Consider the following 14760-nt stretch of genomic DNA (forward strand, 5'->3'; position numbering starts at 1 on the left):
GCTGGTGGCTTGTGCTCCAGCGTTAGAAAAAGCCAGATAGGTTTGCAATTCTCTTCTGCATCTGTGTGTTACCTCAGGTATGTGGCTAAGCTGTTTCTCAGAAAGTTATTGTACAGCTCTGAATTTTTCCTGTCACCTTCAGTGATGTAGGTCTCTTTTGTGACTGTGTACTGCTCTGCCCATAACATCCTTTCACAAGGCAACCTCCTCTTATGGACGGGCTCCTCCACTACAACAGGAGGTTACTGGCACTTCAGCACCCACCCGGCACTGTAACTAAAGCATAGAGAATGCAGAAAGTGTAGAAGTACCAAAACCAAACAACCAACCACCAAACAAAACCTTCAGGGTGGGAGTGACGGATAGCAGCAGAGGCATTTGTTGGTAGATCTTCTGCCTTCTGGGTGGAAGGGCAGTGGTGGGGGGCAGAGGACTGCGGCTGCTACATCAGCATCATCTCGGGGAAGGGATGTTATCTGAACCAGCCAAGGTGCAGCACAGATGTGGCCAGAATCTAAACTACTGCTAAAACAAAGACAACGTTTTGTTGTATTCTGAGACTAACACCAAATCATTTTAAGGGGCGCATTGCATGCCCTAGCTTACAAACACTGCAGGACCTCCAGAGGGTGTCTTTTTTTCTTTTTTCTTTTTTCTTTTTTTTTTTTTTTTGAGGTTCTCATCCAAATATTGCCCAGTTCTGACCTTGTTTAACTTATGCGCCTTGACAAGATTATGGCTCACGGAAGTATGGTTGCGGGTCTAATATTTGTAAAGCGAGTTTATGGAATAAGACCATATAAATTCAGTTTTATGACTGAACACATATCAAAAAGTTATAGGTCGCAGTGTTCACTCTGCTTTGGAACCCAGTGGTTTCTAATGAATCACTTTTATTATGTAGGCAGTTTCTGAGTTGGAAGGGAGGACTAGTGACCGAGAAGCCATAGGGATAAATTCAGACCTGGTGTAAGCATATGAAGCATTGCTGAAGTCAAGAGAGTCGTGACCAGTTACAGCAAAGCTGAATTGGACTCCTGAGTTTTGCTGAAGTGGCTTTCATGTAAGAATACATAGGCCAAAGGTGAGCCATCTATCTGAAAATCCTTGAACTTCAGATTAGTTCAGATAAAAGGGATCTGTACTGCAGTCATCCACAGATTCGAGCCTCATAATACAAATATTTGATGGAAGATGTTAAGAAAAAACAAAAGCATTTCTGCACATATGCCTGTGTACTAAAACCAAAGAAACAGATAAAATTCTACCTTCTGTAGGCAGAATACATAAAATACAGTGATATAGAGAAGATGCAGGGATTAATTTATATGAACCTTTGACTGTGTGCATGTGACTTAATTATTTGCCCTACTGATTCAGGGTCATATGTAATCATTAGGTTCCAGAAGAAATTACTGTATTTGGGAGGCGGCTGAGTTCATGGGGGAAAAAAAAAAAAAGACTGGGATCTCATTGTTGATGGAGACTTTGTTTATTCCTTCTAGGGCTAGCTGAGGGCAGTTCCACAGAGTCAAATACACAGTGCAGGTGTGCATTGTTTTTGCATTTCTGCCAGTGATTTTTCTTTTGATGCCTAAAACTGTAATTAGGTGAAATGAATACGCTAACTTTCCTGATAGAAAATGCGAGTTTCTTTTATGTTCCATATAGAAATTGTTAGTGGTGGGGAAGAGAGCTATTTGTGAACAGGAAGGGATCTAATACACATATGAGCATTCAGCTCTTCTGCTGTGAATCAATGGTACATTTCTGGTGATGGTACAGTAGCAAGAATAATGCTGCACTACTTTGTAACTAAATGTACATACTATGGAAGGCTGATTATAAGGTTCTCTGGTAGTAAGATATGCCAGGTACTCTGGGGGGAGGGAATACGTACAGAGTTCCTGGTAGCAAAGTGTGTTCTGACCAATATCAATGTTGCTTCGCTGTCAAAGGGAAAGAGTAATACAGGAGTGGTACCTACTGAAGTAGCTCAACTGATGTGTTGCTAGAGTTGTAAATGATTCATCCGTTCATAATAATTTCATGAAACTGAGGGTTTGCTCAGAAGAGTTAGTGTTTCATAAACAACTTCTTATTTGTCTCTACTGTTTATGGTTTTGATTCTACATCTGAAGTGTGCAAAATATAAAATGCTTCTACCCCTTCTCCTTTCAACATTTTCACCGAGCAGCCGATCAATGTCTTCTGCCATACTATTAAATGGATTTTGAAAAACTCTTCAAACCGTATCAGCCTCATATCCTTATTTAGTTCTTTGAATTTGCCCTCAGCTGGGAATTCTGCAGGGAACTGTGATTCTGTTGTGTTAAACACTTACTTGAAGTGTTTCATCCATCATCATTTCTAGTCCTTTTCTGATGCAATGTAGTTTGTGCTTTGTCTTTCTTGAAAACTGAATGGCTGTTAAATTATCCATTTATCTTCTTTCAGATTTGCTGTACAATTTGAGTTCCCTCTATTGGCTGTCTCTTCTACCTTATCTGCCAACTTTTCAATCTACTTCCTCAGATCTTTGTATGCATTTCCATACATAACTGCATGTCCTTCGCAACACATTGAGCAGATAATCCTAAATAAAACAGCAACAGAAACTGTAGTATTATGAATTATTCACTTCTTCTCACAGATCATGGTGAAAGCCTTAGTGAAGCCAAGCTACAATAAAGTTGATGGCAAATGTTCATTCTTCTGTATTCTCTCAAATATCTCAGTTGTTGACCTGCCCTTTCAGTTGAGATCTTTCTGGCATCAGATAACTGAGAAGTAATTTGAAAAATACTCTTGTCTGAAGGGAAAAATGTTTCTGCTGTCTCTTCTACCAACCAATTTGGGAAAACTGGTACATTCCTGAAGTTGTCAATACTAATACAATGTTTCATCAGTAATCTCACCAAATTACAAAAATCCTAACAAAAATAATTTCCAAAACCAAAAAGAAGCCCTGCCTGCTCTCAGGAAATGAGAAAAGAGGATGAAGATCTTTGTGTCTCTTGTAAAAAGGTGTTTGTGATACGTATTGGCACAAAAATCCTTGTTTCGAAACCAGCAAAATTATGCCTTTCCATATCACTTAGTGACTGACTTTGAGAATTACAAGTAAAAGCATTCCTTCTTCTTTTTCTGGTTTTCTTCTATTGTATAGCTCTTCTTCACCTCTTCTCTCCATTAGTATATGAGTAGCAGAAAAAATAGACTCTTAAGTTAAGAATAACAAGGTAACAAAAACAGTCTGCTGATGTTTATCCCATTACTGGAAGCTGTATTATAGTCAGAGTACCTGAGTTTTCTGAAAGTTCAAGAGCATTCATTCCAGGTAGCCTTGATTACGTTCATCGTTGGTAGACAAGCAGCAGGGCAACAAATGTGCTGAGCCCAGCCACGTTGCCATTTCAAGGCTACAGAGAGATCCTTCTGCAGTGCAAAGTCTCTTTGCTCTGTGACAAACCCTTATCCCTAACATAATCCTTAGCTACCAACTCCCCCCCAGCACTAGCAGTTGGCATAATTTGCCTGATTAAATTTCCTCTGAAGCAGATTTCTTACAAACACAGCAGAATATGCTGCACCTGCTCTTCCTCAGATAATATTACCCCCTGGATTTCAACAGAAAGTGAGACTAATTTAATCTGCCAATGTGTGTGCAGCCTCAGTCCGTGGTGTATCACAGACTGCATCCTAAGCCTATCTGCCTTACTAATCCTTGTCAGCTGGGCAGTCCCAGGAAGCATAGATGCATTCTCTCTCACTCTTTGTGTCCAAGCCATATATCAGAAGTAAGCCTTACTAACGTCTTTTTGGTGTTCATTAGGATCTATCAAAAGTTATCCTGCTCTTCCCTCAGCATTCTATAAGGGAAAAGCTGATTTCAATGAGAATCACACAGAGCTGATGAAATTCCTCCCTGTGAACACATTTTTCCAGTTTAGTCCTGATTCCCCAAACCTAGCCACCCCCTTTTTTTTTTTTCTGTTGAAACACTTCTCAAGAACTCGTGTACACGTTTCAGTGAATGTCTGTGTATTGTTCATAGTGAACAGCTCGCTACATAGTGCTAGCCCTGCCCCCTAATTAGGTGCAAACAAAATAGAACAGCAGTGCTCTGAATTTTGTGTCAGCAACCCCAGTTTTGGGTGAATGCCGGGTACAGCAAGCCATTGCCAAAATGTTCATACAGATAAGATCTTCCTCCTTTAAAACAATTTATTTTTTTTATTTACTTTTTTAGTTATTACTATATCGAAGACAGAGACTTTCGAACCAATAAATTGTTTTGGTTACATCCAGTGACTCTTGCTTGGATAAGTACTAAGCCATACCATACAGCCCATCTTGGACTTCTAGAGGAGTGATCCGAACCCTGACTTTCTTATATTTCCTCATACAAAATTGTCATTGAGGGACTGAGGGAAAAGGATAGATTTGGTATTTGAAGAAGGGCTGTATCAGGACATGGCAGTGTAAGCATGATTGTTAAAGCATACCTTTCCTTCTTTTCTGCAAAGGAATATTAAAAGGTTAATCTCCTGCCTTATAATTGTAGCTAGAGTATAAACTTTTGGAAAAAATCACTGTGTGTGAATATGAAGTTCTAATTCAGGGGTCAAAGTCAATTCTTGAACCGGAGAAATTAAAGCAAAGATGTAGCCATGATAGCTGGAGACTTCTGTCCTTTTTTTTCTACACTTTGTAGAAGCTCTGCCACTTATTATACCCTGTTCCTTTAATATCTGCTAACAAGTAGGATAGATGTTTTTGCAGCTACATCACCATAGGGGAATTTCTCTAAAGATGGATTTAATTACAAGGCAGGACATTATCGTCTGTAGGAAGACAGGCATATCGGAGCACTTGGAGTTGTAGACAGAGTGATTAGATTTCTTTCTAAGTCTGTCAAACTGTGATAAAGAAGGGCTCTGTCCTTCAAAATTTCATTCAAGTCTAAAACATTTAAAGTACTTGCTAGAATTAGAAATAAATGTGTCTGCTCTTCCCAGATTCTCCCTAGAATCTTGGAAGGAATAATGCAACTTCACTTCTGTATATACCATTATGTGTTTAAAGCTCCTACTTCCCAAGAAAATCTTGAATAGCACTAAAACAGAGCAATTCAATGGAGCACCAAGGTAGAGGTGAGCAGGGCAATCTCAGGCACACATAAGTTGTATGTGCCGTGAGCTTCTTTATCTTCCACAAAGATGTCTCCCTTAAATTTAAATAGCTGCTGTCATTGTCACTGACTACCTGACTATGTATTTATCTGCCCAGAAGCAGAGTGCATGGCCTTTGGCCCTGCTATTCATAGTGTTACTGTCTCTGCCTAACAATGCTGTGAACAGAGCTGGGCTTCTGTTAGCATCTTTTGTTTGAAGTGAATCACTAACGCTTTGATGTTGTTTGTGAGAAAAATAATGATTAAAAAGAATAAGATCTTCACTCTCCTGCTCTGTCTGCTCCCTACAGAGAAATCTGATCTGAGTTAGGAAAAATCTGTGGCTGATCCTGTTTTAGGTACGCACACACCACAGAGTCCAGGAGAGGAATCTATTGGTGTTGAAACTCTTAGCATCTCTTTACAGGAGGTTCAGAGCAGTAATTTGTCTTAATGATTGAAATGGTGCTCCTGTTATACAACACGAACATTTATGTTAAAATAAGTACATAATACTTTCCCTGCATGGTGAATGCAGCTGCCAGTGTAGCCATAGTGCTTTATTTTCAGCAGGATGTCAGATTTTCTGCTTTAGTTGCATGTGATTCCCCTTTATGTAGTGTTCTACCAAAAAAAAAGGGGATGATTACTCCATACTGAAGCTACATTAGTAGATTTTAAATGCTCTACAGATAAAAAAAAAAAAAAAGGCGTTTTTTCCTTATAAATGATTATTCTAATAAGCTTGTTTCTCATCTGTCTACTGATGAATGCTTTCCTTGCTGGCATTTTTGAATGAAGAGCAAATGTGATACAGTAAAGCGTAACTAAAGCCCCTAAAATCAGAGCTTCAGAGTAAATGGGTGGCTGTTATGCTACTCAAGGCAAAAACTTCACTGTCACATAAAAATACTCTGATCAGTGATCACTACGGTAACAAAAAAGTAAATTCAATAAAATTATAATGTCCCAAGTGTAATAAAAAGAAATGAACAAAAAATAGGGAAGCTTTTATCTTCACTATCCTTTGATATACAGTATGAAGGAAACAGATTTGATTACTACAGTATTTTGAAATCGGAGGTGGCTTAATTCCCACATCGAGCAGCAAATGTGGGACAGATCGAGGGAGCAGAGCCACAGCTTACCTTGTGCCAACAGTCAGGCTTACAGAGTAAAAACAAAAAGGTTTTGATTTAGTCACTTGGATATGGGAAATCTGTGTATAATTATTATTATTGTTTTATATCCCAGTTATCATTATGCATTTATATTCAGCTTCAAGCTTCATATTAGCTTATATAGCACATTTTATACAGCTGTAACCTTCTTCAGGGTTGGATTGGCATTCCAAACAGCAGTCAAACAGGATGGCTAGCAGAAGGTGCATGGATCTTGAGAATTTACTAGTCTCTTGTAAACCTTCTTACAAAAAACAAAATGGGCCAAACTCAGAAAATGGTTCCAGCCAAATGTGCAGAGGTACACATTTCCTGCTATGTGTTTGCTTTATCACATTGCCGTGATACACATCTGCCTAATAAAGGAGACTTAGGTCATCCTTTACTTGGGACAAAAACTATACCTCAGGGTGGGTTGTCATAAGCTACCCTGAGGAAAGCAGGAAGAGGAGAGCAGATGCATATGGAGGAAGTAGAAACAAATCTCCCCAGAAGAATGATTAAATCCCAAAGAATGTTTCAGAATGGAGGAAAAAAGTGTGTGTGGGGGGGGGGGGGGGCAAAAAAAAAAAAGCTTAAGGCAAGGAAGGCCAGAACTCTCTAGAAAGCTCTGTGAATTATCAGATATTCCTTGTGGGCACTCTGACATATGACTTAGCTCTGGACTCTGGAGAAGGTATGGTTTGTTACAGCGTAGTCAGTGGCACCAGGGTGGTGTCAGATCACTCCTGCAAGTTTGTGCTGTGAAGTTCCTTCCATACTGTGTACTTCAGAAGTGTGCAGCTGCCAAGGATAGCCTGCCCTCAGGACTTCTTTAGGTAAAGAAAACTTCAGGGGGCTCTGCTGGTCTTTTTAAAGTAAAACTCCTCTCTATCTGTAATGGTAGTTGCCAGCATTCACTGATTGCTGGGACCATCTCTACAGTCTGGGTGTCAAGTAAAATGAAGCACAGCGTTAGGTCCTGCCACAGCAGCTGGGTTGGTACGGAAGCATGTGTTCCCCTGCAGAGTTCCCTTCAGGCCTCTGGACACCAGGATCTGCCCATACGGATTCAGGACTTCTAATCGCTTGCATGGAAATAACTTTATTCAAAAGCCTTGAGTTTCTTCTCTATGGTTTAATGTTGTAATTTTGGTATCAAAATGAGCGTCAAATGTTTGTCAAACATAAGGTTTTTATAAGCACTATGCTGGTGAGCTATATAAGCACTGCTAAGGTTTTACTAATTTGTCAGCTGCCACTCTGCCTCTTTATGTTGCATTTGTAATGATGTAACCCATTCTGTCCCCACAACACATTATAAAGGCTAGAATTTTAAGGAATATATTTAGAATGAAAAAAAAATAATAAAAATTTGAGACTTGCCCATAGTTGTAGTGTGTTCAGCCAGCCCTAACCAGAGGATTTACAATGTCTGAATACACTGCTGATGTGATATGTGTATTGAGGTTTGATTAAGCTGGATATGAAAATTAAAACTTGGCTTCACATTCAAGAGAGAATCTCCCGCAGTGTGGTACTATGACATCAAGTTTTCTGTTTACCCCTAAGGCTGGTGCTGCAATGACTTCCAGGTTTGATGGTGTCTCTTTTTTAAGTTGTTGAGCAGCAGGCTAATAGCTGCACAGCATGATGCAAAGACAGCAGAAAGCAGGGAAATCAGATGTGAATATATTCCCCAGAGATCTCCTGCTAAGATGGAGCTAACTAACCAGAGCATTAGTGCTCTGATCTAGTCTTCTCCTGCAGAGGATGGTCTGATGATCAGCTCTTCCTGCTTTATTGTACTTTTTTGGATTACAAATCATGAATTCTGGTATAATATGCATTATAATGTAGTATGAACTATTATATTGAATGGAACATTGTTTTTAAGAGTTTTCCTCCAGTGTCATTCCCTCCCTCTCCCCTGTTGGTGTCCAAGATGAGCTTATTATTTAAAAAGAAAAAAAGTATGTTTCTATGGGTCTTCTGTGCTTGCTTTGTCTTAATTGTTTGAAGTCCATGGATTTACAGTTTATTTTATCATGACAAATTCTGACCTGAGGAAGGGACCAGATCTATTGGCAAAGCAAAGCATTAGTCCACCTCACTATTTACACCAGCGCATATTCTTTTTGTCGCACAATGAGTTGTCTTTGCTACTGGGCAGCCCCTTCACTAGTGGCAGCCTCAGATGCCACGAGGTACGGAGGGCAGGGTAAGCAGATCATCCTTCTTACCTTTTTTGCTGTTGGTGACATATCTAGTCTATAAAAATGAAAAGGAACTGCTAATCCATTTTCCTGTGTGGACAGGGAGGCTACATTCATGCACAATTTCAAGAGTGCAGCATTAACATGGGAGCTGGTACCTACTTTCCAGCTCTTGGTTTTGTTCATCATTGCAGAGATGTGAGGCAGTTTGGGGTGCAGGGAGAGTATTTTTGCAGTTCCCCCAAAATGGCCATCCCCGTGTTTTTACAAATAGCAATGACCAAACGGGCAGTCTTCAGTGACATAAGGTGGTCTGTGTGGTTTCAATGTGTAGGAGGAAAACTGGCAGACACAGTTATCAATGGTTAAGTTGCTTTAGCCTTATTTTCCATTTATCATTCTGCCTGTGTAGCTCTGCTTTCTATATAGATAAAAGTTAAAATGGTGAAGTTCACATTACGCAGCAATCAAATTCTGAAGCTGGTCTAATCCAAAAAGAGGGAAGCATTATTCTGGTCAATCAAAGCCCTAGTTAAGTAGTACTTGAGGATTTACACCTTATACCAAACACCCAAGCAGTCTGTGCAGAAGCATTGTTATAAGAGTAAACTCCAAGTTAAGCAGCACGCAGCATATATCACAAATCATTTGCCACTGACCCTAAAGGCATAGCCTAGAGTGCCCCTTAACAGTTTGGAAAGGAAGCAGAAGGGAGCACAAAGGCCCCGTGTCTCCTTTTGATTCACAGGTATTTGGACATGTGCCCAGGCACAAGTCGGACAGCAGCACATAATGAGTCCAGCCCACCGGCACCACTCGGCAGAGCACCCCACACCTCGCCATGATGAGAATCAGTTTGTGTCAAACATAATAAAATAAATAGTTGCCTAAACAACTTTTATAACTTGGAGAGAAATTATATTTGCAGATATTACTGGCCTTCAGGGAAACTGAAGATTTCTGCATAGAATTCAGACTTTTGGTAAAGTCAAAGAGAGATAAAGCATTCATTCCAAAGGCCTTCAAGGCTGCACAGTAAGCGCTTTTTCCCTAGAGAGGCAGGAACAAACTTCTCTGGACTCTACAAGGAGCAGTAAGTAAAAATTACCTCATACAATGGCATGCAGATGCTATCAATCCACTCGAGCTGCAACCTGGGTAGTTCATCTTTCCTGTTCCGATCAAAAATGGCCTGAATTGAGAAGGGAACAAAACTGTCATGCTTTATTACACTGGAGTATTTTACAGATACATCATCCAGCACTTCGGAACTATGATCAAATTCTCAAAACCAGAACACTTTGTAAACCATAATCAATCTTTGCAGCAGTCTTCCTACTGCTTTGTCTGGCATGAAAAATAAACTGTTTATTTTCATTTCTGTTTTGAAATTTGTAGGCTGAATGTATTTAAATTTTATAATTCTGAAATATAAAATAAATGCTCTGCAGTTGGAGTTGAGTTGGTAAACAAACAAACAAAGAAAAAAACTCTGTTGAAATGTAGATACCTTTGAGGAGAAATTTTCCTTTCCTCATACAGGGTCTTCCAGCTCAGCAAAATGAACAGTGATGGATCTGGCCTGGCTCCCTTCCTCCCTCCCTCCCAATTAAAGACCCTTTTTGCAGAACCAGCTATGTCTGTGAATCCAAAGCACGGGGAGTCAACAGAGCAGTCTGGGGAGTAGTTAGCAATTTGTTCTTCTGGATACAGCCTACTTCACTGCCTGCTGCACTCTCTAAAGAGGAAATTAGAGAGACTAAGTCAATGTTTAAGATGCTCAATTACTGGCTGTACTGCCTTATAGAAGATAGAAGAAACTTAGTTCTGAAGGGTTCAAACATAAGTTTCCTCCATATCCTCCCTAAGATTACTTGGTCCATCAGTTTTCTTTCTATGGGATCTTAATCCTCCTTCTAGTGGTCCATCACTAAATTTCTTCTTTTATTCTCTGAATATGCCAAGTTTTAAACGTTCCTGTCGTCTTATGTGGAAAATCTGGTTTTACTATGGGCCCATTTCCTCTAAACTGATGTCTCCTGAGGAAACTTACTTTCCTTCTCAACCTTCTAGAAACTCCAAACTATGCATACTACATTGTAGTACATGCATGGTTGAAGTCTTCTAGTTGTGGCCTGCTCTTTCTGACATACACAGTTATCACACAGTTTATCTAAATAAGACATGGAGCTAAGATTCGAGGATTCAATCCTAAATGAGAATCTTGCCTGTCAGTTAGGATATTTCTGTATTTCCTATTAAAATCATTTTGAAAAATACTGTCCTTTTCAGATCTTCATAAGGATGATGCAAGAAAAAAATTCCATGAGTTCTAAGTTAAGATATCATCAAATTATCGTGCTGACTAGCAACTCTCTATCTGAACATTTTCTACAAGCTTTTTAATTTTTTTGGCTTCATAACATCCCCACAGGTAGTAAGCTCATGTGCCAGTTACCAAATTAGAACAAATCTGAGCAACTAGAATAGTCTTTTTTATTTTTGGAAGCATAAGCATATTTGCAAATAGCTTGTAAGTTAAAGTCTTTAGAAGACTTTCTAGTTTCTCTTTTCGCATTTCCTCCAGACAAGTTCGTAAACATTTTGAAGTACTTAACCTGGATGAGGCTTTCTCTTCAAATCATTCACCGAAAATCTTTATGATTTTTTTTCTTAGTTCGTGTTTGAAACTTTATACCCATCTGCCTATATTCCAGTTAATATCAATTTATTCTTTCAAAGTGTTGTATTTAGTTGCATATCTACAGAAACGCTTTTCAGCATTTGATATATCAAATAACACAGATAACAGACAACTGCAGCATAAAGTTTAAATGTCCCTAAGTATCTGGTGATTTTTGATTTGAATTCTATGTATGAAAAATAGTACCCATTGCTTAGAAAATTAAATGACAGAATAACCTTGGGGTTAGGTACAGAAAACGCGGATGGGCTCAAAGCTAAAGTGACCAAGTTGACTGGAGAGCTTTTAATATATGGCTCTCAATGAATCTCCTTATTCAACAAAGCTCTTATTTATTTCAAGATGCTTCTTTTTATACCAAACAGTTATTTTTTCTGAATGAACCCAATGATATTTTCTTATCCTGTTCAAGTGGGTAACTATTTCAGAAGCGACAAAGACTTACTGACGGGGTGAGTTTCAGTTCAGATCTTTCTCTGTCTCCTTGTTCAAAGAACTCACTGGTTACCAGCTCAGCCGCCTAAAACATAAATTGTGATAAAGATTAGAGTTCTTGTAACATAATTTTTCGGGTACTAAGGTCTTGCTCAGACCATGACCTCAGCCTGTGCTTAAATGTAAAGAAGTCAGTAGCCCCAGTTACGTGACTGATGTCAAGGCATGTTTGCATACTTTTCAGAGCTCGGCATACAAGTGGGTATAAATAGCCATGACCACCAATAGGCACATTTATCACCTTTTGGTAGGGAACTGACTGGGGAATTACATTGCAATATACAGGTAGCACTCACTGCATTTATATGCAATTTATTCAAGTATTGAGAACAGAATAGAAAATGGTAACTTCTTGTTGGCATGCATAATTACATCTATAAAAATGCTTTGTAAAATGTGCAAGAGCTCTCTGGGTATTTACAGGCTGTTGCCTTGTATAAACAACTTCACTTGTCAAAGAAACTTAATTAACCAGTAACCTCTGTTGTCTTAATTTAATGTGAAATCATAAAGGTTTTTTCCCCACTAGACTTTAATTTTTTCCCCATGACTGTCATCACTATAGGACCTGAATATCAAATATGAACTCAGACTGTTATTATCATATTTAATCAAAAGCAAGAACTGGTAGGTTGGAAGATGTCTTTCTGATTTTTGTGAATGAAGATGTTATTCTACTCAGCAGATGGTTGTGCTCCTCAGAAGAATATGAGATTTAATAACAAAATTAGTTATGGAAACAGCAGGAAATTTAAGAAACCAAACTAAGCAATCCTGATATGGTAGCCTTATGAACTGTGCTTTCCTCAAGTGCAGGGCTTAGATGGTAGGCACACATGACACTTCAGATATAAAAAAAGGAAACTTACCTACTGAAGATGGCATTCAGTTCGTAAAGCTCCTGTCATGTCTGCTTATTGTTTTCAAGAGTTTTCAAGATAGGAAATGATTTTGTAACGCCAAGACATAAGAGGGTGAACTGAGAGAACCTACACTTCATAAAAAACTTCATAAAATCTCAAAATGTCTTGGTGTAGCAACTGCACAGTAGCTAACATTCACAAATCCTAAGCTTGCTAAAATTGACACAGGGAATATCAAAATACATTAGAAATAGGTGAAGTGATGTTATAAAGTATTCTTAAATCTTGAGCCTGGCTATCACACGGTTTGGAACTTTATAACGTAATCCCAGTGCACTAATAACATTCTGGATCAATACTCCATATAGAGGAATAATTTAACAACTTAGCAGCAATTAAGTGTTTGCCAAGTGTATTGTATGAGAATAATCAATATATAGTCTCACCCCATCTTACTGCTATTCTGATCCTGTTCTCCTTGTGTCCCTTTCTCTCTTTCATCTATCTTCTTGTCCTGAATTTTTTCTTCTCACTTTTAATCTTTATTCCTTTTGATTCACATATTTTAATCTTTTTTTTTTAGCTTGCTTTTCATGTTCCTTTTCTTTAGGCACAGTTGAGGTCCAACTATTGCCCCTACTTTCCCTCTGTGGACCATTTAGTTTCTCTGCTCAACCAGGTAATGTTTCAATCAATCCCAGATGGGATTTTTCAATATAAAGTAAACCTGTACGCTAGGCTGCAGGGGAATTTTCACCTGCAGACCTCAAAAATGGGAAGAATAAATAACAGTTTGCCAGAGACTTCATCACTAATTCAGCAACGTAACACAGAGCCACAACATGGAAAACAGACTCTACCTGACAATTTAGCTGTCAAAGAAAATGTAGAAGCTAACTGGGTTAAAGAGGAGAAATGAGGAGGGATTGCCTGGACCTCAGCCGTGGCTAGATGGTACTGAAAAGTCTTGAAACTCATTTTCCCACTGCAGGATAAGAGCAACTTCCCTGATTTCTGTGAGGTGACTGCATTCAGGCTGAGTAATAGCCTTGGATGGACTATTGTTCTAGTCTGCTTATAAAAGCAAAAAAGGTTCATCTGACAAAACTGCAAGTGCAGCTGACGCCCTCAGCACATGAATGTGTTTTTACTGAGTTAACGTGCACATAGTTTTGCTGCAAAGGAGTGCAAGTCTCTTAGCTGCCACATTCCTTGTCCTTCTCCAAGAACTCTGGCTGCTTGTACCTCACTAGCTCTCTTGTCTAGCTTATCGTCTTCAACCCATCTTAACTGTCACTTTGTCATTAAGCCAATCAAACTCACTCCAGCTGCTCACCTACACTCAGCTGTACTGGTGTATTTCCTATTTGCTTCTTCATGGTGCATATTCCTCCAAACCCCTATTTCCCTATGCAGCCTGCCTTCTACTAGGTGGTTCTGGACCTCAGTGAAGGACACAGAATTGCTAGCATGGGAAACAGGAAGTATTAATGATGGGTGCTGAGTAAGGAAAGATGCCTAGAAGTGGGAAAATCATGTGGTAAAGGACAAGACTCTTGGGACAAGTCTTGATCCAGTAAGCCAGATGCTTACTTTCCCACATTGTAATTATTTCCTGTAGTCAATGCTTGGACCCGAGTTTTATGTATAAGCTTCTAAAAGGCCTTCTTAGCAGCAGAAGACTGAGTTTTTCTTTGTTTCTAAGTACAGGATGCTAAACAAAACTCTACAAAACACTTGCAATTTTTTTTCCATCAATGAACATACTTCTAACAGAACAATCTGATGTTAATCCAAGTTTGCAGATCATCTGCTGATTCAGGAAAGATTCTGTCACTGCCAAAAAGAACTTTGGGACAAACCAAGGAAGTGCAAATGCATGTGGCTCATGCTTTTTTTGTTTATTTTTTTTTTTTAAATATAGATCTAAAAGGTTAGTAAGAGGAGAGGTTGTAAAGCTGGATCTCTTCAGGTACCTACATACTGTTCACCAGCATGCGCACATAGAAAGATTAAGCAATAAACTATTTCTTGCAGAACCCCCCTGCTATTTTTTATAGCATTAATACTGCTGTAAATTGATTCCAGTTTTGGTCCCTTGTAAGTCAGGGCCCTGGGAATATTGTCCCACCAGTCCCGCCTTCTC

At 39.1% G+C, this 14760-nt stretch overlaps 1 protein-coding gene and 1 long non-coding RNA gene across 9 annotated transcripts in view; one reads left to right on the plus strand and one right to left on the minus strand.

Annotated features, from left to right (window-relative positions):
• LOC310901470 overlaps positions 1 to 14760 on the plus strand; it is a 75293-nt gene that overhangs the window by 28818 nt on the left and 31715 nt on the right. The window lies entirely within an intron of this gene.
• Positions 1 to 14760, minus strand: part of PDE11A (phosphodiesterase 11A) — a 135105-nt gene that overhangs the window by 9622 nt on the left and 110723 nt on the right. For 7 of the 8 annotated variants that reach the window (XM_083841026.1, XM_083841024.1, XM_083841023.1 and 4 more), the window contains 2 exons: positions 11702 to 11776; positions 9661 to 9744 (listed from right to left, as the gene is read on the minus strand). In XM_083841026.1, coding sequence (XP_083697152.1) covers positions 9661 to 9744; positions 11702 to 11776 — 159 coding nt within the window. Of the gene's footprint in view, positions 1 to 64; positions 5801 to 9660; positions 9745 to 11701; positions 11777 to 14760 lie in introns of those variants that run through there. The other variant, XM_083841025.1, reaches the window with a different exon arrangement.

This window comes from Anser anser (genome assembly GCF_964211835.1).
Source record: "Anser anser genome assembly, chromosome: 6".
Taxonomy (NCBI): Eukaryota; Metazoa; Chordata; class Aves; order Anseriformes; family Anatidae; genus Anser; species Anser anser.